General features: G+C 40.8%; 1 protein-coding gene across 2 annotated transcripts in view; it reads left to right on the top strand.

Moving 5' to 3' along the window:
• Window positions 1-22823, top strand: part of LOC144014178 (striated muscle preferentially expressed protein kinase-like) — a 55789-nt gene extending 32966 nt beyond the window's left edge. For both annotated transcript variants that reach the window (XM_077513775.1, XM_077513774.1), the window contains 26 exons: window positions 1128-1247; window positions 1317-1421; window positions 1592-1798; window positions 3511-3634; window positions 3704-3876; window positions 4869-4981; window positions 5059-5227; window positions 6149-6248; window positions 8227-8427; window positions 8731-8788; window positions 8862-8939; window positions 9014-9186; window positions 9272-9298; window positions 9383-9535; window positions 10841-10883; window positions 10953-11018; window positions 11787-14268; window positions 14363-14530; window positions 16532-16654; window positions 16746-16910; window positions 16985-17558; window positions 18304-18543; window positions 18623-18846; window positions 18922-18997; window positions 19095-19244; window positions 20216-22823. In XM_077513775.1, the coding sequence (XP_077369901.1) occupies window positions 1128-1247; window positions 1317-1421; window positions 1592-1798; window positions 3511-3634; window positions 3704-3876; window positions 4869-4981; window positions 5059-5227; window positions 6149-6248; window positions 8227-8427; window positions 8731-8788; window positions 8862-8939; window positions 9014-9186; window positions 9272-9298; window positions 9383-9535; window positions 10841-10883; window positions 10953-11018; window positions 11787-14268; window positions 14363-14530; window positions 16532-16654; window positions 16746-16910; window positions 16985-17558; window positions 18304-18543; window positions 18623-18846; window positions 18922-18997; window positions 19095-19244; window positions 20216-20462 (6359 nt within the window). In that variant the 3' untranslated portion in view covers window positions 20463-22823. The remainder of the gene's footprint in view (window positions 1-1127; window positions 1248-1316; window positions 1422-1591; window positions 1799-3510; window positions 3635-3703; window positions 3877-4868; window positions 4982-5058; window positions 5228-6148; window positions 6249-8226; window positions 8428-8730; window positions 8789-8861; window positions 8940-9013; window positions 9187-9271; window positions 9299-9382; window positions 9536-10840; window positions 10884-10952; window positions 11019-11786; window positions 14269-14362; window positions 14531-16531; window positions 16655-16745; window positions 16911-16984; window positions 17559-18303; window positions 18544-18622; window positions 18847-18921; window positions 18998-19094; window positions 19245-20215) is intronic.
• The last annotated feature ends 1206 nt before the right edge of the window (window positions 22824-24029 follow it).

Genomic DNA, 24029 nt, shown 5'->3' with positions numbered 1-24029 from the left:
GTTCGTTTTGTCAACAAAAACAACATCAAAATATTTTTTGCCATGTTTTTCACCGGACGAAAATGAAAGTAGACCAGACTAAAAACCACATCAAGAAACAATAATTGCGACCGAATCGGTCTGCATTTCCATCGACTAATAAAAACGAGACAAAAATGAGCGACATTTTTGTCTCGTTTTTTTCATAAAAACTGGACTCAAATCGATGGACATTTTAGTTCACAAACAAAGAGGAAATGAAAATGATGATTTTTCATTCAAAAAGATGAGTGCAAAGTCGTTTTATAGTAGATGGAAATGTTTTATATTACCTGCTGACAAAAACATTGTAAAAGTGTCAAATGATTGTCCTGACTAAAATTAGACTCAAATGTTGACAGTTTTTGTTGACGAAAACTAGATTAATACAAATTGTTTGCTTGAAAAAAATAAAAAAATAAGACTAAAGTGCTTGACTTATAGTCGACTAAAGAGTGACTAAATAAAATGGGATGAGGCGAACTAACTATGATCAAAAGTGTGATTGAAACCAGGGTTATTACAGTTTTGGAATTTTTCATTTGAGTTAGTTTTGAGTATTGTTTTTTTAAATTGAGTTAGTTTTAATTAGTTTTCAGGGTGGTTCTATTTGTTTTTATTAGTTTTAGTTTAGTTTGAGTTCGTTTCAGTGATAGTTTTAGTTTTTTTTTTTTTTTTTTTTTAATGTATTACTTGTGCCCAATATTTAAAAAACAGTATGGGAGCGATGTCATGTGAAGGTGCTTTTCTATTGGCTGCTGCTCGATGACGTCACTTCTGTGTGACACACTTTCAGACAGCCTTATTCCGGTTCATATCAAAATAAATCTTCTTAAAATCACATTTGAAATCATTCCCAAAGGCTCATGCATTCAATTAATTATCAAAGACTAAAACCAAGGACATTTTTTGCTATAATTATAGTTAGTCTTAGTTAGTTTTGTAAACAAAATGAAGAGTGTCAGTTTTCGTTTTGGTTTTATTTCGTTAAATTTTAGTTTTGGTTTATTCGTTAGTTTTAGTTGACTAAAATAACCTTGATTGAAAGTGGACTAAAACTGAGACTAAAAATGGCTGATAAAAGTAACACTAGTTTGTGTCTCCTTCAGACAGGGACGTCCACAGTCTGGTCATTCCAAGCGCTTGTCACGCTGACGGTGGCGTCTACAAGGCCGTGATTTCTAACAAAATGGGCAAAGCGGCCTGCTACGCACATTTATATGTTTCAGGTAGGCCTAGGTCCCATACTTTTTATTTCTTTGACAAAATGTGAACATGTTTTTGTGCTTTCTGAACAGATATAGTTCCAGATCCACCTGATGGCCCGCCCGTCATCGAGGCCATCACAGGAAAAACGATAAGCCTCAGCTGGAACAGATCAAAGAGATTGAATCCAACTTATGGTAGGATATTTTTGTAAAAGTCTGTGAAAGGTTATTTGTTAGTTGAAGCCATTTGTTGTGCTTCTGTTCCAGTTGTTCAGTGCAGCTACGAAGCTCTTAGATTGTAGCCATTCATTTATGAAATGAGTTTTGATGATCTCTTGACACTTTTCCTGCTTTAATGATTGCAGATTGTGGCTCGTTGACGTATGTGCTCCAGCAGCAAGCTTTGGGCTCCATCCAGTGGTCCACTGTGGCATCCAACTTGAGGGAAAGCAACTACACCATTAGCGGCCTTTCCAAGGGGGTCCGCTACGCTTTCCGGATCCTGACATCCACCGGCAAGACACTTAGCAAGCCTTCGCCTTCCACGGATCTGGTCCAGCTCCAGGACAGAGGTAAATTCAGTAGAGCAAATTTTACTTGAAACACAGTCTATTTGGTCCTCCACTAAATTGAGTCAAATTGACACAAAAAGTACGGAAGCGTATTGCATTCACTTGAGAAAAGAAAAGAAAAGCCTTTTTCTGACTATTTTTTGCGGGGACCTTTGTTTTATTTTTGTGCATTTTTTTTTTTTTTAATTTTCTGTTTTTCTGAATATTTTTTTTTCCCTGTCATAAAAAAATATTCCAAAATACGGGGGAAAAAATATTCTGAAAAACAGGAGGAAAAGGGTTTAAAAAAAAAAAAATTCAGAAAATCAAGAGGAAAAATTCATCAAAAACATAATAAAAAAAAATCAGAAAAACAGGAGGAAAAATTCATGAAAAACATAAACAAATATTCAGAAAAATTATTTAAAAAAAAAAATCAGGGACAAATTTATTCTGAAAAACAGAGCACCAGCTTCTGTTTGCGTAGTATTTATTTATTCATTTATTTTTTAACGTCTGAACTCCAAGTGACTTGTTGCAGACTCACTAATGACAGACACTTTCCCGCATATCTCCAACATCCCTTCAACTATATCATTTACTGGCTCAGTTAAGACATGTGCCGTAATTAGTACCACACACAGTATTGGTAATGTTTTTTTTTTTGTTTTTTGTTTTTTTTACTGTATACTATCATTTCAATGTAAGCTAGGTATATTGTTTTATGTAGCATGTAAGTATACAAACGTCAATCGATTGGCATGATTTTCGTAACAGTTAAGTTTCTACGGAAGCATATTGCATGCGAGAAAGTGTCCGCCATTACCGAGTCCTCAACAAGTCACTTGGAGTTCAGAGCTCAATGTTTTTTTTAACAGTACTCCAAAAAAAAAAAGACCGCCAAGCTAGTGCTCTGTTTTTCGGAGTACTGTGATTTCCCCCCCTTTTTTCTGAGTAATTCTGAGTAATTGTTCTCCTTTTTTTCTGACTATTTTTTTTAATTTTTTTATGACAAAATACATATTCCAACAGAATTAAAACATTCAAAAAACAGGGAAAAAGCTTATTAATCATTGATAAAGCGTATTGAAACATTATTCAGAAAAACAGAAAATTGCAGAAGAATGCAATATGCTTCTGTTAAAAAAAAAAAAAAAAAAAAAAAAAAAAAAAAAAAAGAAAATATTAAAGAAAAAAAAGTCACTCAAACGAACAAAGTTGATAGAAGCCAATCTACTCCCTTAGCCATGCAGGTCTTACTGTGTCTTAGTATATCGCTCATGTCAGCTGGAATCTTCGGAACGCCAAACATTTTTGGTATCCTTTTGGATATAAGCAATCATTAGGAGTGTCATAGCTCAGGTGGTAGAGTGGCAGCCTCCCAAGCTGAAGGTCGTGAGTTCGTTCCTCAACCCTTGAGTCACTTTTTTTTTCTTTTTTTTTTTCAACTAATAACATTTAGTGAAAATCTCCTTGCAAAATTTCTGAGTGAAAAAAAAAATCTTGAATATGTTTTTTTATGGAATAGGCCAATTCCCTCATTCACACTAAAAATACTTTGAGTAAAATTGATTCTGAATATTTTATTTTGTTCCAAGTGTAAATTTGACTCTGTTTAGAGAGGTGCCAAACAGATTTCTGTTTTCAGGATTTACTGTGGATCAAAAGGTCCTAACGTTTCTGCTAGTCCAAAAGAATTGGAACTGTGTATGAATGCACGTCTTTTTGCATAGGACCTTATTTGAGGAAAGCGCCAGTCATCATCGACAAACCCGACATCGTGTACGTGGTGGAGAATCAAGCCGTTAACGTCACCGTCACGCTGAACCACGTGCACGCCACCGTCACTTGGAAAAGGTCCGTATTTCTTTTCAACTCACGCAAGTGAACATGCTACAAAATGTTGCTGGCTTGTGTGTTGACCAGGAGGGGCGTGGCGTTGCTCCACAAAGCGGGGGTGTGCGAGATGAGCATGCCTGATGACGATCAATACTCCCTGAAGCTTCAGCGTGTCCGAGCATTGGACCTTGGCCAGCTGGTGGTGACGGCCAGCAACCAGTTTGGCAGCGACCTCTGCACGCTGCAGCTGGTCATGGCAGGTGCGATCACGGCACATTTTGGCTTCCTCAATCCAAAGTCACAACAATTATTATTAGGGCCCGAGCAGCGACCGCTGTGAGGTCCCTATTGTTCGTTATTAATTCTTCTCCGCAAACGATCGCACTTTTGAGACACTAAATGTGAACGAAAAACTCACCAAACTTTACACACACATGGGGCCTTGTGTTTGATATTTTAAAGTCGACATACATGATAACAGAAAAATGGCTCCGTAGCGCCCCCTGCATAGGTTTAACGGATCCCTGTCCCGCTACCATTGTCCTACAGCTACAGAAATTGTCTGGTACTTGTAGCACATCCAGATGAACAAAAAAGTATTTGACAAGTGTACCCTAAAATAGACAGGAAGTTAGGTCTGAATATTTGAATTTCCAATTTTGTCCAATTTTTGCACATTTACAGGGTCATACTTATGCCCCCCTTCTCCTACACGGTGACCCCGATTGTTTGCCAAGTTAAATACTGCTTTTTTGAAAGTCTAAACGTGCGTTGCTCATGAAACTTTGCACACACATCAGACCTGTCATGAGCGTGAATATTTTAGAGATTTCTTGTGCAAATTTGCAAAAAATGGTTCAATAGCACTCTCTAGACATTTGTATGAAGCTTTTCCAATTGTATGATTCAGCTAGATTTGTGAAAATTGGGACAGATACCTATCAGCCTAAGACCTACGAAACAGTATGATGTAGCCATATACTAAACCTAACAGGAGGCCGCCTATTGATTTTATATTGGGAATTAATCATCATTTTTGGAAAATGATGATTCATGAAACTATGCACACACAAGGCATGGCAAAAAACGTTTACAATTTAGACGATTCTTGTCCTATGAAACAATACCTCAACGTGCCAGTACCCTGAAGTGCAAGTACCCCAATGTGGCCCAGGTTGCGAGGGCCTTTTATAGCTGCTTGCAGCTCTAGTTATTATTATTATTATTCTTATTCTTTGCACCTAATCCACAGTGCCACCAAAGTTTGAAAGCATCATGGAGGACGTGGACGTGCGTGCAGGAGAAACAACCCGTCTGGCTGTCGTGGTCGAAGGGAAGCCCGATCCAGACATTCTGTGGTACAAGGTGCTTCATGCAACAGTTGAACCCGTCAAAGTCGGCTCTGAATATTTGATGAGTTGTTTTGTTGAAATCTTTCACAGGATGACGCGCTTCTCTCAGAAAGCAGCAACTTCACCTTTGTGTACGACGAGCCCGAGTATTCGCTTGTGATCCTCAACGCTCGCACCGAGCACTCTGGCGTGTACACGTGCACAGCAAAGAACCTGGCCGCGTCCAACTCCTGCAAGGCTGAGTTGACCGTTCGCACAGGTCCAGAATCAAAAACATCTTCCAGGCGTATACGTTTTTTTTTTCTTCTAATTTTTTTTATATTATATGCAAGCAGTAAAAACGTACATATCACCCCCTTAAAATATATATATTTTTTTTGTGTTTCCTGAAAAATCAAAAAAACGACTCAGACAATTATTTTAACTCTTTGACCACCAAAAACGTTTTATAACGATTAGTAAAATTACGATGTATACCGCCATAAACGTTAAATGATGTCATCTACGTTGGGAATCAATGGGAAGTGCAACGTCTAAGTGCAGCGCTGCCTGGTCAATGGGTTGTGCAATCAAAAACACCAGCTAACCTTCAATGGGCTGCCGGTGTATGAAATTACAATGAAACATGGTGGAATCTGATGAAATAGAACGTTTTCAAGGACGACGTGAATGATCAAAGCCTTTGTCACATTAACTCGTACGCAGTATTGTGACCCATTTTTGGGCTTTTTGGTGGTTCTGACCAAATCATTTCAAAATAAGATACTGCCTACAGGCTACACCTAATTCACAGAGCGTCACGAAACAAAAAATGTTTGTGTCAAAGTCACTGTTGTGGAGAAAATTTACCTTTTCACAAAAAGCTTGTTTTCTCCTTATTTTTCTATTTCCGCTTGTTACTCAAATTACCTATTTTCAAATGGTGATTACTCAAGAACGGAATAAGGTAAAAACATATTTTTTTTTCCTAATAAAAGAATGGAATGCCATTTTTCATTTGGTACCCACATTGTAAATGTAGTAAAAGTACACAATATTCTATTTGCCTTGAAAGATGAGTGAAAATGCTCGAAATAATTTGGCACTGTGGGGGTTGGTCTTTTTTTTTCTTTCTGATAACGTGGCAGTAAAAGAGTTTTAAGAAGGTGTGAATATGTCAAAGTGTGCCTTTTTTCCACAGAGCAAAACGAGGCCATGGAAGCAATGGAAGACGAGGGAAGCATTCTCAGGAAGATGCGACGCTTGACAGACTACTATGACCTCCACAAGGAGATAGGCAGGTACGTGTGTGCCCGTCCTTGTGAGGGATAAGACCAAACAAGTCGCACCTTTTCTCAACTGAAGCACCGTCATGACTAAAACCACTTACTGCAGAATGAAATCAAGTCATATCAATGAGCATAGACTTCCACCAAGATAAAAGTGTTAACCGAAGTGTTATTCTGTATGTTACATAATGTCAAACAGAACGCGGCCAACAGCTCTTTGTGGAGACAAAAGCGTTGAGCTCTGTCAAGAACGAGGCCGTAAGTGTAAATCCACATTTTTACATGAGAAATTTTCCTAATTTGGAACAAATTGAAATCACTCATAGATGTCCAGTAAATGCAGAGTGCCGTCACTTAAAGGGATACTTGACTCATTGAGCCATTTTCAGCAGTAAAAAGTTAATATTTTGTTTATAATTAATGTGGTAATTTCATTATTTTATAATGTACAATTAGTACCTTTAAAAAGTAATTTTTCTATTGACTGCCGACTGATGATGACATCACCTGTGCTGAGGAAGTTGCTAACGACCAATCACGGCTTAGTTTGCTGACCAACCCCAGAAAACAGGTGAGCCATGATTGGTCGTTACCTACTTCCTCAGTACAGGTGATGTCATCAGCAGTCGACGGCAAGAGGAAAAAATTGTTTTTAAAGGTATGAATTGAACATGAAAAATAATGAAGTTATCAAAATATGAACTTTTGTTCAATGAGTCAAGTGTCCCTTTAAGAGTATGTAAATTGTGTTTACATTAGGGGTGGGAACCTCACGTACGATACAATACGTGACACAAGGCTCACGATAACGATAATCTCACGATACGACGATTATCAATATATTGGTCAGGTAATAAATCCACGATAATCTACCATAAAAACTACCCAAGACATAAAGTGATGTTTTTTTCAACGAGAAAATAGTTTCATTTTGTACCATCACTGAAACACAATCCTAAAACTGGTGTCTTCTTCACAGTGAGTACTTTAATGTATTTTTTTTTAAACAAATACAAATGTCTTCCTAACAGAGACCACTTTCTGTCAACAAATTTGTGTCTTTCTTAAATATTAGTGTCATGCACCATGTCAGTCAGTTTTTTTGTGTAAAAGTAAATAAATAAAATTACAAAATTGTGTGTTTCAAAAAGTCAAAACAAAAAAAAAAATGTTAAAGTTGAAGATATAATACACATTTTTCATAGAAACCGATAAATGTCATAAGTAAGCTGATGAGTCTTCTTCGCCTGAAGACTTGTTTAATATTTCCCTGCCACTCTTATGAGGAGCTCCCCCTAGCGGCCTGCCAAGTAATTGCTCAATAAGTAATAGAATAATGGAGCCGTTATAGTGGCTGTATATTAACTCATTCACTCTGAGCCATTTTCACAGAAGCAACCCCCTTCGTTCCCGGCTGTTTTACTGGATTTGGACTGTTTTTGCGAGGTTCACAGAATGTTGTGCTCTATTGCTACAAAAACATGGAACCTACCAAAAGAAAGTATATTTGTATCTGTTTCCGTTTTGGAGCAATTAGCATTAGAATATAGCTAAGCTCCATTATTAATTACAAACCTGTGGAAAACAATGGGGAAAAATAACTTTTTTGCAACATGGCCCTGGTTGATCACTTATACTCTGCTGCCACCTGCTGGGCACTTTTTCTAATAACTACTAATGCTTTAAGCCACCTCTTCAGGTCAGAGGCTGTATCAAATCCTATATTCTCTAGCATACAAAAAAATGTATAAATACGTTTTTGGGACCATGGGAATATTTAAAATAGAACATTTTTATACGTTTTTGGGAGCAAATGAGTTAACTAGAAATATTGCGATATTTGCGTGGGTGTATTGATAATCTACCGGGAGCCAAAGTATCGCGATATCGATATATCGTCACACTCCTAGTTTGCGTGATCCTATTAACTAATAAACAAAACAGCCATAAAGTTGTTGGCCAAAGTAACATCAAACGTTGCCGGTCACAGGGGGACGTTTTCCTACGTGAAACGAGTGACTGACAAGAATGGAAAGAAGGATTTTGCCGCCAAGTTCATATCTGCGCGAGGGAAGAGGAAAGCGTCGGCGCTGCGAGAGATGCAACTGCTGTCCGAGTTGGAACACCAGCAGATCGTCTTCTTCCATGACGCCTTTGAGAAAAAGAATTTGGTGGTGCTGATAACCGAGTTGTATCCCTTTTTATGTGCAGCTTTCGTTAACCCGTTAAGCGCCTGTCAAAAACATGCCTGTTAAAACATGCCTGTTAAAACATGCCTGTCAAACCGATGGATGACTTTTACAATCAGCCCCGAAAACCTGAAGTTTTCCTGGAAATTCAACAATATTGTCAATACCGACTAAATAATGTAATGTAATGTAATGTAATGTTTAAAAAAAAAAAAAAAAAAAAAAAAAAAAAAAAAGATACGTGTGTGTTGAAGATCTTATCCGTTGTATTTTGTAGTGTTGTTTTCCTCAGCCGTGGCTTGAAGGTGTCATGAGGAGATGTTAGAGCGAATGTCCCGAAGAACGACAGTCACAGAGTTGGAAGTGGGTGGAGTTCTGCTTTTTCCCCGTAACATGACCTCGGAATCATCTTCTCATCGTTTGCGCGTCTCCACAGGTTCGTCAAAGTGTTCGGCAGGTGTTGGAAGGCCTTCGCTACCTTCATGAGAAAGACATCGCCCACCTTGATATGAAGGTAGCTGCTAGTGTTCACACAATCGATCACACAATCGATCAGATGAGTTTCCAATGACAACAATTTTTTTTTAGCCAGAAAACATTTTGATGGCAGCGACGGGCAGCAACCAGATCCGTATTTGTGATTTTGGCAACGCCGTCAGACTGGAGTCGTCAGACGAGCACTACTGCAAATATGGCACCCCTGAATATGTGGCGCCGGAGATTGTGAACCAAAGCCCCGTCTCCATGGCAACCGACATCTGGTGAGCCAGCTGCCTGCGTGTGCGTGCGCACTACTTGCAGCAAAGCACGTCACTGACTTTCATGTGTCTATGCTCCTCCCTACAGGCCAGTCTCCGTCATTACATATCTCTGGTAGGTCATACAGAAAGTGCACCATTTTTTTAATTTATTTTTTTTTAACATGCAATGCCTCATATCATGTCTACACTATTGCAGTCTGACAGGAGTGTCACCATTCGCCGGTGAAAACGATCGAGCCACCGTGTTAAACATTCGCAACTACAATGTGGCCTTGGATGAGGACATGTTCTCAGGCCTCTGCAAAGAGGCCAAGGGCTTTGTCGTCAAGCTCTTGGTGGTCGACCGACTGTAAGTGCTCGCAGATATACAGTATATATGGATGTTAGAGATAGACTGATATGGGTTTTTTTAGGGCCAATGCCAATTATTAGTATGAAAGAAAGCCAATATTAATAAAAAAAAAAAAAGGGGGGGGCGGATATTAACATCATTTAAAAAATATTTTTATATAAATTTATTTTTTTTCCCCAAAAAATTCTTCAAATTATTATCATTAATTATTAAACCTGACTTCTCTTTGTTTGTGTGTTTTGAATTGATAATTTTATTTAGATATCTCTCTCTCTCTCTCTCTCTCTCTCTCTCTCTCTCTCTCTCTCTCTCTCTCTCTCTCTATATATATATATATATATATATATATATATATATATATATATATATAATATAATAATAATAATAATGCATTATATTTAAAGGCGCTTGGCACTCAAGGACACTACAGTGTATTAAGAGAGGACTTTAAAAAAAAATATTTAAAAAAATTCTATTCATATAATATATGTTTATATTTAGAATTATATATGTGCATATATATATATATCTATATCTATATATATATATATATATATATCTATATATATATATATATATATATATATATATATATATATATATATATATATATATTAGGGGTGTGAATTGCCTAGTACCTGACGATTCGATTCGTATCACGATTCACAGGTCACGATTCGATTCGATAACGATTAATCCCGATACGAATTTATAAGTCGATTGTTGCAATTTTTTTTCATTCAAATTTAGAAAATACTAATCAGTAAGCTTGTAGAGTGTAAGATTTATATGAAAATGTATTATTTATTTATCTGAAATTTCAGTCTTATAGAGGTTGTAATCTGTTTCATGTTTGAACAGCATTAAAATAAAATATTAAGGCTTAATGTTCCGTTCATATAACATTCTTCCATGCTCAAGGTGTGAATCCTAACCCGAAGTCAGACGTTTTGTTGAATATTTTTCCATTAAAAATGGAAGTTTAAAAATCGATTCACACACAAAAAAAAAAAAAAAAAATCGATTTTTTTTAACACCCCTATATATATATATATATATAGCACATTTTAACGAATATTGGTATCGGCCTTTTATAAAAATCTAACGGCTATATATATATATATATATATATATATATATATATATATATATATATAGCCGTTAGATTTTTATAAAAGGCCGATACCAATATTCGTTAAAATGTGCAAGACCGGCTGGCCGACTATCGGTATATACCTAATATAACCTAATATATATGTATGTATGTAACTAAAGCGTGGCATTTTCTGTTTGTTGTGACAGAAGGCCGAGTGCCACCGAGTGCCTTCGTCATCCTTGGTTCAAGGTAGCTGTCCGACTTTCAGTGTTTCATTTGGGTTCTTCTTCAAAACATTGATGACATTTTATCTCGCAGTCAGAAAGTAACGGGAGCATCTGCACAGCAAGGCTAAAGCAGGTTTTGTCGAGAAGGCGATGGCAGGTACAAAGCTAATTGTCAATATTCATTGGCTGGCCTCAACATTAGGTACACCTCTACAATCCAATGCCATTCAAGCAAATATTTCAATCTGTCAGGACATGGACAATAATCATGAGTTTAGCCATGTCAAGGGAGTTCATATTTAAACAGTACAGTCATTCTTTGTTTCATGAACTTTATTCAGCCAATCCTGTACTTATTTTTCATTGGTATGTTGTTAAAAAAAATATTTTCTGTTGCACCAGCAGCATGGCATGAGCTCAGTGCGCTTCAATTCGGCCTCACCAGTGGGCAAACCCCAGTCTGCACGTTAATCCTAAGCATATTTTTGGTTTCTGCCCTCATCCTTCCTCAGAGGCTTCATGTTGATTTCCTGGCTCACGCTGCAAGCGCTTTTTATGTCATTCGCTTTGTTAAAACAGTCGTTCCTGTAGCCACAATGTCTCATTTATTGCCTCTTTGTTCTTCAGAATAGCACAAATTGATTATTTTGCAGCGAGATTGCAAACACGAACACCAGCCTTGTGTTTTGCAATGACTTCCTTCTTTTTTTTATTACATTTCAATTAAGCCTTCTAATGACAGTATAACAAGCAGTGTGAGAAAAACAACTGAGCTATCCGCACACCTTTGAAAGGAAATAAAGATTTTTTTATCTTCCTTATGATGTCATTAGATTGTGGAGGTGTGCCAAATGAAGTGTCAGATTATAAAATGCATTGACAAAGCAATTCTTCATCACTTTCTATCCTGACGTTTGCCCCTCAGCGCTCCCTAATCAGTTACAAGTCCAAGATGGTGATGCGAACGATCCCAGAGCTACTTAATGACGCATCGAGCCACGTGTCCATTGCCGTGGCTCGCCATTTAAAAGAAGGCTCCCCGCCACCTTCGTCGTCCTCCGACTCAGAAGCGGACGTGGATGAGCTTCCCTTCGTTCCGATGCCGTTGTCTGCGTTCTTCTCTGGTTCCAGAGTCTCCCTGAATGAGATGCCCGCCGGGGATCAACATGGGCCCAAAGATATTGTAGATAGGAGTAAGAACAACTTGGACACAGCTGGTGTCAAACGAGAATCTGGCGAATGTGTGACACGTAAAGACGAAAGCCCAAACGAGGAGATCAGTCAACAGACAAAAAGAGCTCCACTGCAAAAAGGATCAAGTACGGAGACGGATGAGACAAAAGCAAGACGATCGACCATGAGGAGAGGCAGTTCTGCTGACTCTGCGTTGCTTCTTCAGGGTGATATCAATGAACCGACAGAAACTAGCAATAGCCTGAAAAAGACCGTTTCGCTCGAACTGCCCAACCGTAGTCCGAGCCCTGGAATGACCAAAATAAGCCAGGAGGATTACGCCTTGAAACTGGAGCTCATGCGACAACGGCTGCTCAGGGGAGGAAGCGTGGACAAAAAGATGAGCGGCCTGCGAGGACCCTTGTTTGAGACTCTCGGCATGGATAATGAGGGACAGACGGGCTCTCTCGATCGCAATCTGAGGAGATCCCGAGCGGGGCCGCCCACGCTCGTGCGAGCGGCATCCTCTGAGAGTGCAGGACAGGACACGCCAAAGACCAAAGTTTTTCAGAAAAGCGCTTCCTTCACTCAAGAAGATTCAGAACCCGTGCCTCTTCATCGCAGGTATGGCGCTCCCTTGGAAATCCCAACAACAAACACTGGAGGCACCGAGGGGAGAAAGCTTCAGGAGGCGACGTCCATGTCTGCCCTCACAGAACAAACCATGCAGGAGTCACCCACGGAGCCAAACTCATTTCTATACCCAACAACATCGGAATGGGACCAACAGAATCGAGAGAAAAGGACCAATAAGGAAAAGGTCAACAAAGAAGAACATGAGCTGAGATCTTCCCCACTTGTTACTCCATTGATTGTCATTGAAGAGGACGTTGAGGCAGAGGATAAAAGGAAAGAATATTTGGATCCACATACCAAAACAAAAGCACCATCCGCATACGAAAGCAAGTCAGAAGCTTTGGGCAGGTCATCTGTAACATCTGACCAAGCGTCTGGCAAGTTGAATGGAATTGAACCCGAAGGCGTCGCCCCTTCACCACAACACCCGGCCGTGTTTGCCAAAGTGGCAACCACAGATCGATCTTCTGCATCTCCAAAGCCAGAAATTACCGGCATGCTGCGCCAACCACTACTTAGAACAGACATCAAAGACATTGACTCGGAAGAGGTATTTGAAGCCATGTTCAAGAAGCGCGAGTCATCTTTGACTCGCAGTCTCAGAAAGCTAACCAGAAACAAGTCGGAGGAAAAATCACCTACACTGAGCCGTACGATTGGCGGTGGCGGAGAAGATGAGGTTTACAGACCGGGCCAGAGGGGAGCCCCCCTTCAAATGGTCTCCAAAGGGCTACAAGAGAAGTCCAAATCAGTCCACGACCTGCGGGACGATAAGGAAAAAGAAGAAGCAGGCCTCAGCCTTATTGGGAGGTGGTCACTGCGAGGAAAGAGATCAACATCAATTGATAAAAAAGCGGAGAAATCAAAGGAAAGTGCAGCCCCAAAGAGGGTCACGTGGGCAATCGGACGTAGTAAATCTTTGGACACAAATGAGCAGGAAGAAAGAGGACGAACAAAAGCTGACGAGTCTGCCGTTTCCGCTATGAGGCGCATGTTTGAGTCCAAAGTGGCCGGAATCTCTGCCAAGATAAGGAGCCAGTCCGAGGACAGGAAGGAGAAAAGTCAGCTGGGGAAGCTCACAGATTCGCCAATCCTAGCAATGCGACACAAGTTTGAGCGTAAAGTGGCCGAAACGCCCACAAAAGTCCGCAGTCTATCAGACCAAAGACACAAGAACGCGGAGGAATCGACATTTTCTCGCCATCGCCACTCACAGTCGGAGGGGCGAGGACTGAAAGGAATGGGTGTGCCAGAGAATCAGCTGGCAAAACAGGCCGGCGTTGGCGCATCAAAGGAGTCCGTCGAATCCACTTCCAGTGCTAAATCTGAGAAAGAGAATGACCAGCGGTCTCGATGGGACCGCTGGGGTTTGACCAAGAGCAAAAAAGACAAAACACCTTCTCAGACTGACCTCATTTCTTCACGCACCCCAAAAGAAGAAGAGACTTCGCACGCTCAGAAGTTTCTGCGTTCCGCTTCGGATTTCCCACCCGTCTTCCACATCAAACTCAAAGACCAAATCCTGCTCGAGGGCGAGCAAGTCACCCTCAGTTGTCTCCCCGCCGGCAGTCCGCATCCTGACATCGCATGGATGAAAGGTTTCTTGCTTCCGTCCTCGCGTTAACATTCAAAATGATGTGGCAAAATTCGAACATTCCAAGTATTTATTTATGTTTTTTTAACGTCTTCCAGATCGGAAAGCTGTGGATGTGGATGAGCGAATCCATCTGATCTCCCATCCGGACGGCAGGCAGCTTCTTAGCATCCTGAAGTGCAACCAAAAAGACGCTGGGGTGTACGAGTGTGTTGCGAGCAACCCCCTCGCCACCATCACCACTTCTTGTACGCTCACCATTGCTTGTAAGTGTCACCCGAACAAGCAGTCATCAAAACCAACATTCAAGTCGCTTCTACTCATCTTATCTTTCATCACTTACGGCATCTTCCCATTTTCAATGGGAGAGGGCATGCAAATGAATGCAGTAGTAATCAGCTTTTATGTCAGACCATTAACCACATACTGTATTGGTTTGGGGGTAAATGGTTGGGTTGTCGGGTATCTGCCGTAAAAGCTGCACCAAACAAAAACATGCGAGCGACTCGTGGCAACTCCTGACGAGCCGAAAGACGCGCCACAAGTTCCAACACTCGCACTCGCTGTAGTCATAATGTGTGTCTCAGATGTTGAGGCATGCCCGCTTCAATTCTTTCATTTCACGGTGTGTGTTACGTGTTGAACCACTCAAATATTTTGTCTTTTCGTGACCGGCTATTGGTGGGTTGCAATCACGTGATTCTGGTGGCGTGCGCAATTCAACTGGAAGTCAGGAAGTAGGAAACACCCATTGAAAAAGATAGAAAGTGACTATGTCCAAAAGCGTTGGGTGAGCCTGGGCGTACCTGACAGGCTCTAAAAATACTGTATTAAAATATGTTGGATATGATCCTTACACTCTAAGGAAAAGAGATTTGCCTGGTGTGGAGGCAATTGACATCACGAACTACCTCGTCCTCCAGACATCGTACTACGCCGTTAGCCATATGAAGGCGTATAAAAGCCTGGAGGCTTACAGCTATTTCGTGTGTGGTTAGGTCAGCAAACTTGGATCAAAAGAAGCACTAAATGACTACCGTCTTGTTTATGTTCGGGTGAGTAAATGTCTCTTTTTTTTTTTTCAACTCAAATGTACACAAAGCTGGCATCAGGCTACAAGGTAGCTGGCTAACTGTTACGTTAGGCTACCTGCTGTGTTGCTAGGTTAACCATTCTCACAGGTATGTTGAGGCCTTCCTGGGAGAAGGACCTCAATTTAAGAACCACTCGTGATAGCTAACGTTGCTAGCATTGCTGAAAACAAAGACACAGCCACCTACCGTGGACACACAAGCTGTAGAACAAACTCCACATAGTCATATCACGGTTAGTTATGTTTCTAGTAATACCGCACCGACCTATTGAGAGTTTTATTCCGCTATGTAAGTAGTTTCATTACTGTAGCCTTACCTTTCACGCATGCGATAACTTCATATCCAATCGTTGTCCGACTCCGCTCCTCCGGATTTCCGCCGGAGGTTTTAAATCCAGGTCTGCCGTCTTATTTCTGTAATTTTTTTTTTTAATTTTCACCTTTTTGGGTTACTATTTTCGGGCCGCGAAAGTAGCTTTCATTTTTTTCTCGATTAGACCGGTTGGTGCAGCTATAAACGGCACAAAACGTCAGCATTTTCTCAGCTCTTTCCTATGGGGAAATTACTTCTTGTCGTCTATCTGGGGTTGGGCGCTTGTCGTGACGTCACATGAAACCCACCTATAAGCAAGAGTTTATTTGACATTCTGTATTATTCACAATATAGAAAAACTCACACCTTTACGACTCTACAGATTGAAACATCCATCCATCCATCCATCCATTTTCTGAACCGCTTACTCCTCACAAGGGTTGTGGGGGATGCTGGAGCGTATCTCAGCTGGCTGTGGGCAGTAGGCGGGGTACACCCTGAACTGGTTGCCAGCCAATCGCAGGGCACACAGAGATAAACAACCATCCGCACAAGCACACCTATGGACAATTCGGAGCGTCCAATTAACCTGCCATGTATATCTTTGGAATGTGGGAGGAGACCGGAGTACCCGGAGAAGACCCACGCATGCACGAGGGGAACATGCAGACTCCACCCAGGAGGGCCGGAGCCTGGACTCGAACCTGACTCCTCAGTACTGGGAGGTGGACGTGCTAACCACTCAACCAACGTGCCGCCCCAGATTGAAACATAGTTAGATAAATATTCTGTCAGCAAATATCAAATGAGCAAATGGTCGCCTCATTCGGTCCTCTTTCCCCTTTCCCACAAAAATTCAAGACGTTCCCAAGCGACCTGGAACCCCTGAAGTCCCTCAGATGTACAACAACACTGCCCTGGTGCTGTGGAAGCCGTCTGACACCAAGCCTCCGTGCAGTTACGCATTGGAAAGAAAGACGGAAGGTGAAAAATCCTACTCTTCAATTTGAAACTGCACCATGAACCTTTTAGGTTTTATCGTTTTTCAGTGTATTATTCCATCTTGTTCCGTCAGGAGATTCAACGTGGCAAACTGTTGCCACCGGAGTGGTTGACTGCTACTACAATGTGACCGACTTGCCACGAGGTGATGTGTTCCGGTTTCGCGTATCCTGTGTGAACAAGGCAGGACAGGGACCACATAGCAATTTTTCCGCTCCAGTCCGTTTGGATTCAGCAGGTACGACTGCAATGTCAGGCTGAAGATGCACAAGTTGTCAAATTTTGTGTGTTCATGTGTTTTGTTATGGTCAGCTGACAAGGCTTCACCCACGGTGGCTGTTGTCAAGACTGCCGCTGTACCGGGACCTTTGGCATCCCCCTCAAGTCTCCTCACATCCATAACGACTCCTACAACCTCCACTTTGACGGGTCCTGAAAATGCAACTTCACCGTTAACATCCCTCCCTCCTGCAGTACTGCCATCATCAACATCCATAGAGACCTTCTCATCTCCATCTGCAATGGCAAATACGCAGGAAGCACCGAAAATGAGCGGCAAACTTCCATCTGCACCGTTTGTAGCAGGCAAGCTTCAGAGTCCAGTGAACGTTGTGTCTCCGATGACGCAGATCCCAACCACTCTTGTAACTCCTCCTTCAAGTCCCACCAAAGCGGCCAATTACATCCCCACCACCACCGTGGCTTCTATGGCCCCATCTCCAATCTCCTTCTCCCCTAAAGTGCTCCAAACATCCAGCCTGAGCCCTATTGGTGAAGGGGCCTGCACGCCCACCAGAAGCACACCAGGCGGCCGCACGACACCCTCCACAGCTCTGCGCCAAGGCATTCCACAGAAACCTTACACCTTCCTCGAGGAGAAATCCAGGTGAGGGAAAATACTTGAATGTACGCAGTTAAACAATTATTAGCCCGTATCTGAGTGAGGGAGGGATGAACATTTGCCACACAGGAAAATGTTGACTTCACATCAGGGTTCGTTCAAGGTAGCTGAGTTTCCTAAACATTCTTAAACAGTCGTAATGTTTTGAACATGTTTCAAACGAATAATCATTAAGACTGTTTGGAGAACTGTTAAGACCGTTTTGAGGAACATTTAGGAACGTTTAGGAAAAGTTACAACCACGACACTGTTCAGTTTCCTAAACATTCTTAAACTGTCTTAATGGTTCTCTAAGCAGTCTTAATGTTTTTTCTTTGCTGCAAGACACCTTGAACATGTATGAAATGACTAACCATTAAAATTGTTTGGAGTACCATTGAGACTGTTTTGAGAACATTTAGAATCATTTAGGAAATGATATAACCTCGACAGTGTACAGAGTTTCCTAAACAATCTTAAACTGTCTTAATGGTTCTCTAAGCAGTCTTAATGTTCTTTTCTTGTTGCAAGGACATGTTTAAAATGAATAACCTAGAAGAATGTTTGGACAACCATTATGACCGTTTTGAGAACATTTAGGAGATGTTACGAGCTTGAACGAACCCTAACGTGAAATCAATGTTCGCCACCGTCACAAACGTTCACAACAGTGGGATATGGGCTTGACCTTCGCATCCTACAAACCGTACATAATAATGCAACTATTTTTTATTTTTTTTTTTTTTGCCAGAGGTCGTTTCGGAGTCATCCGCGAGTGCCGCGAGAACGCCACAGGCAAAATGTACATGGCTAAAATCATTCCCTACAGCCAGGAGAACAAAAAGGAAGTGCTGAAGGAATACGAGATCCTGAAATCTCTGCACAATGATAAAATCATGGCTCTGCACGAAGCATATGTCACGCCGCGCTATGTTGTGCTGGTAGCAGAGTACTGCACGGGAAAAGAGCTGCTGCACTGCCTCATCGACAGGTTAACCGGTCACAAATATAGCGTCCGCATGCGTGTACCATCTTTCTAATTCTTTTTTTTTTTTTTTTTTTTCAACCAGGTTCCGCTACTCTGAGGATGACGTGGTTGATTACGTGGTGCAGATCCTCCAGGGAGTCGAGTACCTCCACAACCGGCGGGTCCTCCACTTGGACCTGAAGCCCGACAACATCATGGTGACCAACCTCAACACCGTCAAGATTGTGGACTTTGGAAGCGCTCAAAGCTTCAATCCGCTTAGTCTCAAGCAGCAGGACTTGGGTGCAGTAACACTGGAGTACATGGGTGAGGACAATCATTTACATGAATATCCATTCTTCGATCATGAGGTTCAACGCTTCTGACAAATGTTGCTTGAAGCTCCTGAGATTGTGAAAGGCGAAGTAGTGGGTCCTCCCGCAGATGTTTGGACTGTTGGCGTTGTGACTTACATCATGTGAGTCCAATCACTTTGATCCCGTTTCAGCACATGAACAATCAACACCAATTTTTTATTTGTTTTGGTTTTGTTGTTGTTTTTCATGCACGGGAAGGCTTAGCGGCCATCTGCCCTTTGAAGACAAAGATCCTCAGCGTGTGAAATCCAAGATCCTGATGGCCAAGTTTGACCCAACCAGACTTTACCCCAACGTCTCCCAAAGTGCCTCAGCCTTTGTCAGGAAGATGCTGAGCAGTTACGCTTGGTGAGAAATCGCTTACATTTGAAAATGAAGGATTACTCAAAACTAAATGTGGGACAAACCTACTATTGCTTTTCCTATAATCAGAGATGGGAAGTAACAAAGTACAAATACTTTGGTATTTTACTTGAGTAGTTTTTCCACTACTTTGTACATTGCTGAGTATTTGTTTTTTCCACTACTTCTGACTTTTATCCGTTACATTTTAACATGACTGTCTGTACTTTTTACTTGAAACGTTTCCAAAACAAGGTCGTTATTTTAGTTTTTGAAACGCATGAAAACGATTCAAATATTTGACCTGGAAGAAAAAGCAGCTGTCAAATGTCCCCTGATTCCGCCAATAAACTGCCCTACATCCCTGCTAGTGATTGGCTTTATGTTATGACACGCTATCACATGAGGTACAATTGGCTCGATAAGAACAAGCCGTAAATACGAGGGTAACGCGCACCGCCACAACAGAGGATCATTTGAACTTGATAAGAAGAACGCTGCAGACTGCCAGTCAACGATTATGAAAGAAGGTTCAATCATGTCAGCGAGGAGTGGAGCGGCAACATGAGCGAGCGATACTCAACGCTGTTGACTCGAGAGAAAATTTTATGTGAAATAGTCTTAGATCCAAAATTTTAAACTAATCTGCTGACAAAAAAAAATATACAGTGGCAAAATGATTGTCCTGACTAAAACTAGACTAAATCGTTGACAGTTTTTGTTGACTAAAACTAGATGAATAAAATGGTTTTCTTGGACTAAAATAAAGACAAAAATGCTCGATTTATAGTTGACAAAAAATGGACAAAATAAAAACGGGATGAGGTTGACTAACTATGATTAAAAACTAACAGGTGTGCTTGAAACTGGACTAAAACTGAGACGAAATTTAAAAATGGCTAGTCTTCATGAAATGGAGAAACACTGCCCCCTGTTGGGGAGGAGGAGTTAACATCCTGTGTTGTATGTGTGTTTAGGGCGCGCCCAACCACGCGCGACTGCTTCACGCAAGCCTGGCTCCAGGACTCATACATGATGAAGCTGAGGAGGCAGACCGTCACCTTCACCACAGGCAAACTCAAAGAGTTGCTGGTGGCGCAGCAGTGCCGTCGCGCCGACAGCACCACAAAGCACAAGGTGCTGCTGCGCAACTACCAGAGCTCAGGCAACAAGTCTCCGTCGTCGTCATCCGCGCCCGGCTCGCACGTTCCCCACTCCAAGTGAAATTCATGAGGACGGAAGGGATGCTTTTGAAAATGTCCCACAATGCATCACTCACTGCTGTGTTCTTCAGTTCAAAGACTCCAAAATCTACAATGGAGAGATGCTATTCGCCTGACTGCACATTTCCATCAATCGCGCCCATTAAACAAATTTGTAAAACGACTCTTTCAGCACAAAAACATCACCGACCTTGTTTTAGCAAATTTCGAATGTATACCATTCTTTTGAGCTGCTAATTATGTTTGCATATACTTCTTTTAGATCTTCACAGCAAATAACTTTTACTTAAAACTGTTTACTTTTTTTCATGTTAATTTATTTGCATGCGTGTGTGAGTGTAAGCATCTCTCAATCACTTATCGACTCTCTTAAACCCGATTCACACTGGCTGCGCAAAGTTGCGTTGCGTTGCGTTGTTCGTACGACTTCCGCAAGGACTGCAATTCACACCACGTGCGTTACGTGTCCGGAAATCTGTTCCCGACGGACCACAAAATCACCTGGGGTTCACACTGGAGAGTTGCGTTCACCCGATAACAACCGCGTATATAGACACTTCTAGTGTGACGTCACCTTGAAGTCCGCCCCTTGCGGTTGGCAGGCAGTGCGTCAATGCGAGTGAATTAGAAAACAATTAGTGTGAGCTAGAAAATCGGTCAAACGATAAATCAGCGAGCAATGCGTAGCCGACGGATGCTCTAATGGCTCAAAGTGAGATGAGAGCATTCTTTCGGCTGCCAGCAGCGATTCTAAACCCCACGAAAGACAGTGAGGAGTAAAAGACTAGCGTGAAATTACGACCCAACTGCATTGCACCCACAAAAAGTACGAGGATATGCTCAGATCATTTTACATCAGTTACTTTTTTCTCTTCTTTTTTTTTTTTTTTTTTTTTTTTTTTTTTTTTTTTTTTTTTTTACAGTTGGTCATAACATTAACCTCTGATTGTAAATTTGAGACAGACGTGATGAATGTGCCGTATCTTTAGTGAAACAATCATACTTTTTTTTTTTGTATAAGTATTCAAGTCATTTTGAACAAAAAGTTAACAATTTAACATGATTATCATAATTAACACTTTAACTCGGGCTTGATTTCTGCTGAGGTATGTGTAGGAAACATGCGGTCTGTTTGTTAGCAGCTCGCAAGCTAAGATAGCTTCAAGACTTCCATATACAGCAAGACGAGCATATCCGGACACAAACGATTTCATGAATGACAATTTACACGATGAAAGTAGTGATCAACGTACTGTTTCAAGCAAAAACAACATACCTTAATCTTCCACTTCCACTTTGCCCTCCAACAAACACCATATTTTTTTTGTAGCTAGCGGCTTCAAACGACTGGTTTCAATGATTCGCAGTAATGTAGTGTCCTACTCAGGACGTTTTTTGTGACACTTGACATATTTCCCACCTTTTAATGAAAACGCTTGCCGAAAATCAAGCTCTCTACATTCATTTGTTATGGGATGTTTGCCCTTTGGGATGGCAGTGGAAGCTAAGCGGTGATGTTGCTGGAAGAGTCTAGTGTCCTATTTGTAAACAATAACTACGCTATGCTTTTTGAACATTATTTCTGGGACTTCTACCTGTTCTCCCATGGGTATGTTTTGTGTTTAGTGTAATTTTGTCATGTTTAATTTATTCTAAGCTCATTTTTTGTCTTAAATGTCCGACTCATGTCATGCTATGTAGCTAGCTAGCTAGCTAGCTCCCCCCCCCCCCCAAAAAAAAAAAAGAGTTCGTAAATGGTTTTATTTTGAAATATACCGGATTCAGCTGGTGTGAATTGACACGTAGACTTGTATGTGTATCCTTGCGGCATCCGTCCGGAAAACGCACCGCGTCCATTCCGCAGCCGGTGTGAATTGGACTTCAGACCAAAAACAAAAAAAGTGTGTCTTTGTGGTTACTGTATTAGGGATTAGGCAATAGCCCAAATTTGGGGTGCAATTGCTGCATCTGTTGTTGAACGTGTAGGACGTTCGCGGTAGGACGCACACTGGTTACTTGCTGTGGTTGCTCAGTAGTACACTTTAGCTTGGTGAAGTCATGTTTGCCCAGTCAGTGCCTAGATTGGAGTCAAATCCAAACGATGTTTCTTGTCATGCGTCTGTTGGTTCCAATTCACACGTGATGAGTTTCGTCGGACAAAATGTTTAGCGCCACTGTTGCAATTTCACGAGTCCGACTGACTGAAACGATAGCATTTAATAGTCGTGTGCGTTCTTCTCAAAGCACTACTTTTTCTATCAATTTGGATGCCTGAAGAGTTGTACATGTGCCAACTTGCTGTGTTTCTATGTGGGATATGTTGTTTTTCAGACACGGTATGTAATAAAGTAAGATTTGCCTAGTTTTTGTGAATGCCCCACAACACATTTGAATAGTCCCATTTTTCTATGTACATTTAGGTTTTCCGTCGGAGTAGAATATATTTTACGATATATTTTACAATGAAAAATATACTTTAGCAGAAATTGAGGCATATTTGTACTAAATGATCACTATAGTGTCAAGATATGAAGTGGGCTATAACCATTCATTTTTGTAGCGCTTGTCCTCAGAGCCACGGAAAAGCTGGAGCCTATTCCAGCTGTTTGAGCCAGAGTACACACTGGACTGGCTACCAAGTGTAGATGAACCTGTAAAGTAGTGTTAATTTTAGCCACCATTTTTAAATTTAGTTTCAGTTAAAGACTAGTCCAATTTCAATCACGCTTGTTAGTTTTTACTGAGTCCATTTTTAGTCAACTATAAATTCTAGCATCTTAGTCTTTATTTTAGTCCAAGAAAACATTTTTATTAACCCCTGTATTTTATTTGTTTTGGTCAGCAGATTATGTAGAACATTTCAGATCTAAAACTATTTCACATACAATGTTCTCTCATCTTTTTGATGAAAAACAACTTGACACACAATTACAGTACAGTATATTAACAAGTGGCTACATCGCGCCATGCTATGAGCTAGTAATTTAGCTAGCATTAGCTAGTGGTCGGATTAACATTATTGTTGGAACATTATAGTCATTGGATTAATGTTGCATTTTAACTATAATTTCCTCTTTTTTTTTTTTTTTTTTTTTTTTTTTTTTATAAACCTTTCATTGTGTGTCCACAACCTGTCTGTCTCATGTGTTTAGCTGCAGATTTGAAAGGGGGTGTGTCACTACGTGTCACATGATGACAGTGACAGATTAGCAGACAAGATCTTACAAAATCATATTTTCATCTCGTTTTTGTTCCTGAAGATTTTAGTCCTGTTTTTAAGTTCATTTCTGTCTTCATTAGTCAACGAAAATGCATACTGATTCAGTCCCAGTTATTGTTTATCGCGGGTTTTAGTCTATGAAACGTAATTTAATAAATATATTTATGACAGCAGCTGGTAAAGAAGATAATGCACACTTAGAATAGGCCTATCGCAGAAAGTTTTGACATAAGTTGTTCCTCGCTATAACGCGGTTCGCTTCTCGAGACATCGCTGGATATTTTCAAAGGGCAATTTTGCATATCTTTTTTTATTTTACAGTAATGTACCTATTTTATAAAATTGATG

The sequence above is a fragment of the Festucalex cinctus genome, chromosome 2 (genome assembly GCF_051991245.1).
Source record: "Festucalex cinctus isolate MCC-2025b chromosome 2, RoL_Fcin_1.0, whole genome shotgun sequence".
NCBI lineage: Eukaryota > Metazoa > Chordata > Actinopteri > Syngnathiformes > Syngnathidae > Festucalex > Festucalex cinctus.
The sequence above is the reverse complement of the archived record's forward strand: the minus strand, read 5'-3'. Positions and strand labels throughout refer to the sequence as shown.